This window comes from Helobdella robusta, assembly GCF_000326865.2.
Source record: "Helobdella robusta unplaced genomic scaffold HELROscaffold_10, whole genome shotgun sequence".
In the NCBI taxonomy this organism is placed as follows: Eukaryota; Metazoa; Annelida; class Clitellata; order Rhynchobdellida; family Glossiphoniidae; genus Helobdella; species Helobdella robusta.
Window position 1 is genome coordinate 258,333 of NW_008703571.1, and position 11,041 is coordinate 269,373.

The 11,041-nt window shown below is 33.2% G+C and overlaps 1 protein-coding gene across 1 annotated transcript; it reads right to left on the minus strand.

Moving 5' to 3' along the window:
* Positions 1–210: 210 nt before the first annotated feature.
* Positions 211–3,499, minus strand: HELRODRAFT_71434 (hypothetical protein; the record flags this gene model as incomplete). The annotated part of the gene is made up of 7 exons (XM_009011730.1): positions 211–432; positions 676–902; positions 1,184–1,316; positions 1,794–1,933; positions 2,251–2,432; positions 2,629–2,747; positions 3,275–3,499. Coding segments are annotated over 7 exons (1,248 nt in total), but the record flags the coding sequence as incomplete, so codon positions are not given.
* Positions 3,500–11,041: the final 7,542 nt, after the last annotated feature.

The window sequence follows — 11,041 nt, forward strand, 5'->3', positions numbered from 1 at the left end:
AATCTTGGCAGAGTCAAAAATTAAAAAATTTCCTAACAAATGGCCCAAAATGTAATGTTTTAATAAACCGATACATAAAACTTATCCTAAGCGAATAAAGCTTTCTTAAGGGGTTCGTACTTGGTGAACTGAAAGAAAAGTTTAAATCTTTTGTTAGTTTTAACTCTCTTGATTGTGTTGTTATCATTGTCATGATCCACATGGTCATCGTTATTGTCCCTGGCCTAGAACCTGGTGAGAGTTAGGTTGCACCAACGTACCGGAGATCGTGAAAATCTCAATTCTGTCCTGTGTCCCCTCCGAATCCACTTTAACCGGATCACGTGCCCATGGCTGGATTTCCGCCGACGCCAGGACGCAGTAGAGGACTGCACCCACCACGCACACCACCGCTGTTATCAAAAAGACAATACGCCAGGATTCCCTGGATTGCTGTGTAGAGGGATGGTTTTTTGTGTATTCGTTTGTTTTTTCGTTCGAATAGTTGTTTATTTGTTTGACTATGTGTTTGTTTGTTTTGTGTGTAAATACGTGAAGGCCTGTTTGTGTGTTTATTGAAATAAAAAAGTTTTTCTACGTTTAATTTGATGAATTAAACATAAAAATATAAGAAAATTAGGCAAAAAAATAATTTAAATGAAATGTCAGGAAGAAACGACATCAGTAAAAACTCACATCCATCGTGACGTAAGCGTTAAGAGTGGTAGCCAAAAATCCGGAACATGCTGAAAACAAATCAACAAGTTTCATAAGGGTGCTAGCGTATCGAGGGGCTATATCCGTGTGGTTGATCCGGCAACCACAATAGACTAAACTACCGACGAACACAGCGAGAGCCAGGAGTAACACAGCCACCGCTTTCTGCGTGTAGTCCATGAAGGAGAGGCCGATGAGGAGGAAGGCTGGTCCGACCAGGCCTGGGTTGATTTTAAAAATGAGTTTTGGTTTTGTTGTAATTTTTGTTGGTGATGGTGTTGTTGCTATTATTATCGTTTTTTGTTTGTTGTTGGTGTGAATGTTATTGTTGTTGTTAACCACATGCAATGAATGTTAAGCGTGAATTAACGATCGTTCGTATGCGTTGCGTGTGTATGCTGACACCTCTGGAAAAAAATAAACAAAAAGAAGAAAAACCAAAAAATTATAATTATAATAATAGGCCACACCCCAAAAACAAACGAACCAAGAAATGTAAATATTTTTCTCGTAGCCACCGTGCTGAGCACCTCCGACGACTTCAACTTTTCAGCAATCTTTGGCATTATGATCATAGGAAGAAACGAGCTCAGGAATGGCAGAGCTGTCAAAAATCCATTCTGTGGAATTCGAGGGGTGTTAAGTTAATTTTTTATTTATTTATTGTTCATCATAAACGTTGTAGATCAGACTAACTGGCGGATAAATTCAAAATGTAATAAAATAAATACACGAGTGTGTGTATCTATGTGAGTGTGTGAGTAGTAATACAAGTACTAGTTTTTCCAGCAGCACAGCTAAAAAATATACAAAAAAACATTAAAAAAAATGCATGAAAAATATACAACAACATTCAAAAATATACCAATAAATAGAAGAAAAAGTGAAAAATACAAAAATTTACATCAAAATACCACAAAGTAAAAAAAACCACAACAAAATACAAAACAGAATACAAAAAGTATACATCAAAATACCAAAAAAATACAAAAATATACATCAAAATATCACAAAGTAATAAAAGTACAACAATGTATACAACAGAATATAAAAAATATACATCAAAACATTAAAAAATATACTAATTGCATACTCACAGAGCTAATATCGAAGAAAAGGACCTCCTTGTAGAACGTGGGTATGTTGGTAAGGTAGGTATTTAGGACCCAATCTGTGCTGAAGTTTGCAAAGAAGATGGCCCAGACGGGGCCGGACTTGAAGATTTTTGACCACGGTACTTTGAATAACTGTTGGAATGTTTGAGTGTGTGTGTGTGTGTGTGCATGTGTGTGTGTTGATGTATGTGTGTGTGGGTTTGAAAGTTTGTTTGTGTGTTTGTTTGAATGTCTGAGTGTTTGTTTGTATGTTTGTTTGTATTTGTATGTTTGTATTCAACTCACATTAGTACAAGTATATCTGTACCTCTCCTCATTCGACATTTTTGGAATCCATACAATTATCATTATTATGCAGACTGAAGACGACATACCTGTTTGTTTGTATTTTTGTTTGAACATTTTTAATTTGCAGTTTGATTGATAAATGTTTAAGTACGTTTGACGGCAAACATGTTTAAAAATAAACGCAAAAAATTTTCATGTCTATTATCTTTATCGTTTAAAAGTAACCAACAAAATGAAACTTGCCAACAAAACGAAACTAACCAATAATATAAAATAAGGAATCCCAACCCTGAGAAAACCCATATTGGCAGAGCAAACCGGAAAAAAAAAAGACTATTGCATTACTTATCATGGCACCTGATTGGTTGGTTGATTGATTGATTATTGGTTGATGATTGGTTTTTTTATAACGATTGTGATCACCATCATCACATATTCATTATCATTAAACAAACAAACAGACCCATTATCACCAGCACTCCAATCTTCATCATTACCACCACCATCATCATCAACATCATCAACATACTAACCGATATAGGTCAGCCCACTTAGTGTTAATCTTTTAAAGTAGGGTAACCTACATAGTGTTTCAAAGTTGGGTGACCACTGGTCCCAAATTGCGTGCATGGTTGCATACAGAACGCCCTATTTATTATTATAATTATTGTTGTTGTTGCTGTCTTGTTGTTGGTGGTAGTGGTGTTGTTCTTGTTGTTTTTGTTGTTGTTCAAGAACTTTGATCGAAATTTTCAACATTTCATTGTTACTTTTTTATTACAACGACTTTATCATATTGGCTTCTAATATTCATAAAGTTAATCATCGCCGTCGTAGTAATACTATTAGTAGCAGTAGTAGTAGTAGTAGTAGAAGTAGTAGTAGTAACACACACACACACATACACATAGATACACACATACACATAGATACACACACACACAAACATAGATGCATAGAAACAAACAAACACACACACATGCACACATATACAAACACACACACATGCGCACCATTGTTATTATTATTACACTATTATTATTACAATATTATCATTGTTAGATAAATTTTCGGACCAAAAGATTAAGGTTGCCGTTAATAAATGAAAAGAAATATAAACAAAAATGAAAAATTTCAAAATCAAACTGAAATCAAACAAAAAAAGCCCAACCTACCGAACCAATTCCGCAGAGCACCCTAAGGAAAATCAGCAGCCCGATGTGGATGTGCGCGGCCACTGGGGTCAGGAGCACAGCAAGAGTGGAAAGGCCCAGCGATCCCACCAACACCCATTTGCCGCCAAACTGTTCCGCCAGTAGCCCGCCAAAAATTAGAGACACAAGGTACCCGTAGAAAAATGAACTGAGTATGTGGCCTTGCACGCTTTTTTCCCATACAAACGGGCCATCCTTTGGTGTGTGTGTGTGTGAATGTGTGTGTGTGAATGTGTGTTTAAAATTATGTGTGTGTGTGTGTGTGTGTGTGTGTGTGTGTGTGTGTGTGTGTGTGTGTGTGTGTGTGTGTGTGTGTGTGTGTGTGTGTGTGTGTGTGTGTGTGATATTTGTGTATGCTTATATATACATATATAAATTTGTGTATATTCATATCACTGAAAATGACAAAATATTAATATTTCGTTCAGTTTTGAATTTGAGTTTTGAGTTTTCATGTTGTTTGTTGTTTGTTTTTTATTATGTTGTCGTATGTTTTTGTATGTTTTTATGATAAACTAAACGTGAGAATTTCAATCATTGTAATTATGATGAAAAGTTTAAAACATCAACATCAACAAAAACACAACATCCAAAACCAACCAAAACGGCTTTCGTCTCATTAGTCTGGTTGACCATGCCTACAATCGCCTCAGACATCCCGATCCTATGGGCACACAGGTTGAAAAACATGAAGCACACAACAAACGCGAGAATTGAGCAGCACCGCTGGGAATTTTGGACTGCATCTGGTTTTAATAATTATAATTATTACACTTAATATAATTGAAATAATTATAATTATTATTATGATATAGTAGTTTATTTTTATTACACCAACTCCTCCCGTACCATCATCCCCTTTCCACCACAACTTATATCTTCCACCTTTAGCCCCCACAAACCTTGTACCTTCACCCTTCCATCTGATCTCCTGTAATTCTCCTCTGCAGCTCCTCCACCACTTCCAAACTTCTTCCTGTCAACGTGCCTACATTCCAGGTACCAAACCTCCAACCCCTTGGTCTACAAGTAGTCATTCCATCTATAGTGCCTCGCACCGCCACACTATAGAGTGGGGTGCCAGTAGCCAGACCATCCACAGGGCCTTGCACCACAACCCCATAGACTGGGTCTCCGGAGATTCTTCGCACCCTCTTCTGCCGGATATTGAGGGCCATTGTTATTTCCGTCATCATAAGTATTATTTTTTGGCTAGTTTTTACGAAGGACACCCTTCCTTATGCAACCACAGTTATAAGCGGTGGGCCTAGCCTTTGATGATCCAACATCACTCACAAGGCAGTGAGGGTCAGTTTAATGTCATAACCAGGACACATAGATTGGAATCATACAAATCTCATTTTTCAAAATATTCTTTCCGATTAACCAAGCGTAATTTATTTTTTATCCAGACCACAAAGTTTGTGACGGGTTCCCGCAACTTTGCAGTTCTTGGCCCGGTTGTTTGGAATGGTTTACCTAACCATGGCCCTAACGTGACTCTAACCTATCATATTTGCAATTTCGAAGTCTTATTTATTTGCACAATGAATGTTAGTCTGATTTGTCTATGATTTAGTAGCGCTTTTGAGATTCAACAATAAAAAAGCGCTGTATATAAATTTCCATAATAATAATAATAATATCAAATCAATCAATCTTCGTTTAGCATCCATAAGGTTGAACCGCAGACATTTGTTGCCATGTACAGAAGTACTGATGTTAGTATTATAAATAAGATGATAATGTTGACAGAGATGGGCAGTAATTTAATTCAAGTAATGAAATTACGTAATTCAAATTACAATTGTAATTTGTATCGAAATTAAACTACAAAACAATTACCTGGTCTTATTCCTGTCTCTTGATCATTTCTCATTTTTTGATTTTATCGATCTCTTACGCCGAAAAAACCTTCAAAATGAAAAAAATTTGTTAATCAACTTAATAATAATAATAACAACAATAACATGATCGTGTTCAAACTTCATAGAGGTACTAATTAAATCATATGTCTGACATATTGATTGAAAAAATAATTAAATTACATTAATCGCTTGATGACGACTGCAAAGGATAATAAAATGAATTCATTATATATCGACCCCTTCCTACCACTCCTTCAACCTCAAACTCCAATGCTCGCCTAATCCCGAACCTTTCATCCCTTCTCAACACATGTAGTACTCGGTCCTCGGTACTCGACCAGCCTTTTCTAGATCCACAAAACACATGTACAATCTTCGTTTCTTCTTTCTATAATTCTCCCGCAACATTCTCACTATGAACAACTATGAACCCTAACCCTAACCCTTACCAGGCATAAACCCACACTGCATTTCATTAACTGTCACCATATTTCTCAACCTTCTTTGAAGCACCCTCATAACTACCTTCATTCCATGCTCTAGCAATTTCACACCCCTATATGACCCACAATCTCTCACTTTTCCTTCGCCCAATCCTCAGGTATACTTTCATCATCAAACATACTGTTAGCAATTCTTATCATAACTTCAATTAATAATATAAATAAAAATTATTACAATTAATTAAGCAAGTTAATCTTTAATGTAAAATAAAATGAATTTATTATAATTATATAAATTAAAATAAATAAATATATTAATATTTTATTCAGAAATAAAAATAATAACCTGTATATTACAATCAATTAATCACCTTTCGCAGAGCAGAGAATGAAAGTATTGTGCAGACAGATTAGACCTGTACCGAAATTTGCATAGGCTAAAAAAATTCGTCCTAAGATTCAGCGAAAACATAAACTTTTTTAAAACATGAATTTTGTAACATATAGGCTAAAAAAATTCGTCCTAAGATTCAGCGAAAACATGAACTAAAAAAATTTTTTTAAAACTATTTATGAGCAAATACAGCAAACTAGTATGCACTACAGGATGTTCTTAAATTATGTGCTTATATATCTCTCTCTCCTGCCACAAACCTGTGCCACAAACCTGTTGGTTCATGGTGATGGTGATTCTTTAAAACTGAATGATCATGATCTAACAAGTCATTGTTGGCACTTCAAGTGCCAACAACTTGAAGTGCCAACAAAGTCATTGTTGGCACTTCAACTTGAAGTGCCACAAACCTGTAGGTTCATGGTGATGGTGATTCTTTAAAACTGAATGATCATGATCTAACAAGTCATTGTTGGCACTTCAACTATGTGAGTGAGTGCGTTTGTGTGTGCGTGTGTGTTTAATTACAATTGAATTATATAACAGGAAAAGCGAACACAGACACACGCACACACACACACACGCACGCACGCACACGCACACACATGTACACATATATGAAAAAAATTTCTCGTTCATTTTAAAAAAAATTTAATTTCACTCGGCAACTGAATTTGCATTTGAGTTAGTCGCGTCAACAATTCAAATTAAGTTCATTCCTCGGCTTTATAGATGCTTTGTTATCATTTATAAATTTCGACCTTTGGGTTTATAAACATAAACAAACAACAACAACATCCTCAAATACGCAATTTGACGTCATAAACAACGATAAATCAACATGAACAATAGCGTCGCGAACAACAATAACAACGCTAAAACAATAACAGTGAATTAGAGAAACAAAATCAACAACTACAACAACTACTACAACAACAACAACACAACAACAACTACAGCAACTGCAACAACTACGACAACAACATCTACAACAACAACAGCAACGAAATTGACGATAATAATGACAAAAGAAAAACCAGTAGAACAGCAACACTAACAACTACAACAGAGAAAAATATATATCTCAGGTTGATATCAGATTTGATTGCAAATAATTTTACAATAGGGGTTAAGGGTTAATGATATCCTTCTCTCTAGTGACAATAGTAATCTTACTCTTCTTCTTGCTCTTGACTTTTCTTCAGCTTTTGATACTGTTGACCATACTATTCTCTTGAGACTGCTGCATCTTTCTTTTAATATTACTGATTCTTGTCTATCTTGGTTTTCTTCTTATCTCTGTAATCGTTTTTCTTCTGTTGTTCTCAATAATTCTACTTCTAACTCCTCTACTCTTACTTTCGGGGTACCTCAGGGTTCTATCCTTGGCCCTCTTCTATTTATACTCTATACTTCTGAACTACCTCGTATTATTAATAACTTTTCTTTCTCTAGTCAACTATATGCTGATGATTCTTATATCTATACTTTTTTTTCTTCATCTAATCTCAATAGTGTTCTTCATAATTTATCTCTATGTCTTTCTTCGATTATCGCTTGGTCTGATTCTATGTGTCTTAAACTTAATCCTTCTAAGTTTGAATTAATTTGTTTTAATAAATCTAAACACTCAATTACTATTCCTCCTATTATCTTACCTGATTCTAAAACTCTTGATGTCTCTCATAAGTTTCATAGTCTAGGTTTTATCTTTGATTCTACTATGTCTCTCTCTTCTCAGATTAATAGTGTTGCTAGAAGCTCTTACTTTCATCTACGTAGAATAAAAAAACTTTTGCCTTTTCTTGACGATCCTGCTCTTTTCCTTCTTGTTACTTCGTTAGTCTTATCTGGGATTGATTATTGTAACTCGCTCTACTATGGTCTTCCTGACTCTATACTCTATCCTTTAAGTAAAGCTTTTAACTCTGCTGCTCGTCTAGTTGCTCGTGCCCCTTTCTTTTCTCATATATCACCATATCTTGTTCTCCTGCACTGGCTACCTATAAAATATAGAATAATTTTTAAAATTTGCACGTTCATGTATAAGTCTCAATCTAAATTATTTCCTAAGTACTTATCAGATATATTAATTGAACCTAAACGCCCCGGTTTACGATCGTCTTCTTCTTCTCACTTTTTCTTAACTCGTGTTAAACACTCTTTTGCCAAATCTGCTTTTGCTTTTTCTGGTCCTTTTCTCTGGAACTCTCTACCTACTTCTCTAACTACTTCTTCATCACTTGCGAAGTTCAGAGCGGATCTCAAGACCCATCTGTTTTCAAAATTCATTGAGGAGCGCTGTTGAACATCGCGGAAATAGCGCTTTATAAGCTAATTGATTGATTGATTGAAGGGCTTCTTTGTTTGTCCGTTCGTTCGTTTTTTCGTTCGTTGTTTGTTGGTTTGTTTGTTTGTTTACAGAATAAAAACATATCATATCCTAACATCAGGTTACCAGCACCATTAACTTTTCAACTCCAAATAACAGAAACAACAAAAACCATCTCTCTTTTAAATAGAACAGAAATAAAAACAAAAGAACAAAAAAACGAATAAAAAAACAAACCAACAACACCAACAACAACAACAACAACAATAATAATAATAATATCTATATCTTTATTTTTTCCGTATTAATTTTATTTAAGACATCTCCTAAATCACCAAAATTATGATTTTAGCAACGCAAATAGCCTGACTTGTTTTATTGTTTTCTGTTTTGACAGTCTCGCAACTAATGCAAGTGCTAATTTTTCTAGCATACAAAAAATATGCAGAAAAACATACAAAAACATAGAAGAAAATGCATAGAAAATATACAACAACATACAAAAATATACCAAAAAATACAAGAAAAAGTGAAAAAATACAAAAATATACATCAAAATACCGCAAAGTAAAAAAAACAACAACAAAATACAAAAAATATACATCAAAATAGATAGAAAGAACGAGAAAAGAGAGAGAAAGGAAAAAGAAATAAATATTAAGAAGAAAAAAGAGAAAGTGAAAAAATACAAAAATATACATCAAAATACCGCAAAGTAAAAAAAACTACAACAAAATACAAAAAATATACATCAAAATAGATAGAAAGAACGAGAAAAGAGAGAGAAAGGAAAAAGAAATAAATATTAAGAAGAAAAAAGAGAGAGATAGAGAGAAAAGAATGAGAAACAAACAGAAGCGTGGAAGAATGAGACGGTGAGAATAAAGTAAAGATCATTTTTTTGTTGCAAATCGGTTTTTTATTTATTTTTAACTGTTTAAAAATTAATTCAGACTTTGGATATTTTCCCCAGACACTCTTTCTTTCTCTCTCTCTCTCTCTCTCTCTCTCTCTCTCTCTCTCTCTCTCTCTCTCTCTTTAACAATTTTATCAAAAATAAAAAGCATTTGAAAGATAACACACCCATGATCATAACTGAATAATAAATGTTAGTTGTGTTGAAGTTTTGTTTAATAAACAATCAAAAGTAAATCATATATCTATAATATATGATTCAATCAGATCACCAAATCATATATTTATAATATATGATTCAATCAGATCACCAAATCATATATTTATAATATATGATTCAATCAGATCACCAAATCATATATTTATAATATATGATTCAATCAGATCACCAAATCATATATTTATAATATATGATTCAATCAGATCACCAAATCATATATTTATAATATATGATTCAATCAGATCACCAAATCATATATTTATAATATATGATTCAATCAGATCACCAAATCATATATTTATAATATATGATTCAATCAGATCACCAAATCATATATTTATAATATATGATTCAATCAGATCACCAAATCATATATTTATAATATATGATTCAATCAGATCACCAAATCATATATATTTATTTGCGTCATTATTTCTTCAATTAATCTTTGTTCGTTTATTCATTCGTTCATTCATTCATTCAATCAGTCAGTCATTCGTTTATTCATTTGTTCATTCATTCATTCATTCATACATGCATTCATTCATTTGTTGCTTAATAATCAAATGAAACTTAACAGGGCACTACATTAAATCAGGCTGTGATTTCAATGTAAATAATAAAGTAATCACATCAAAAGAATAACACTTAATTAAGAATTAAATAAACAATAAATCATATAATTAATTAAATAATTTGTATTACGTTTTACAAAAAAAACCATTTAGTTCATTTAATTTTCAATTTAATAATAACTAAATTATTTTACTCCAATTAATTAGTTAGACTAACACTCTTAACTAGGTAGGCACAACACTAAGCAAGCATAGTACGTATGTGTGTGTGTGTGTGTGCTTGTGCGTGTGTGTGCGTGTGTATGGTGTGTGTGTACGTGTGTGTAGAAGTAAATTAAACGTTATAACATGATATAGTAGAAGATCTATAATAAAGATCTGATAAAAAATATTTATATAATTGTATAAATGTATATATAACTGTAGATCTTGATGCATGTTTCAAACAAACAACAAAAAACAAGTTTATATATTGTAATATTCGTAGGTAAACATAAAATTAGAAAATAAAATTCATTTGTTTTTTCATTCAAATTCATTCATATATTTTTATATATGTATATATATTTATTTTATAACTTTACCTAAACGCGCGTAGAATAATGAAATAAATGTAGTAATCTTGGCAGAGTCAAAAATTAAAAAATTTCCTAACAAATGGCCCAAAATGTAATGTTTCAATAAACCGATACATAAAACTTATCCTAAGCGAATAAAGCTAGTTTTTACATATATGTGTGTGTGTGTGATTGTGCGTGCGTGTGTGAGTGTGTGTGTGCTTGTGCGTGCGTGTGTGTGTGTGTACTCTCTATTATTTTTTCATTATTATTGTCAATAACATTTTTATTCTCTTAAACAAAAAAAAAGTTAAACCAGAAAAATAATCAAACGATCGCCTTACTACAACTCCCACGATAACATTCCAACTACTCCAACTTTGGATACACTCCCATTCCGACAAAGTTCCGACCTCACTTCCGA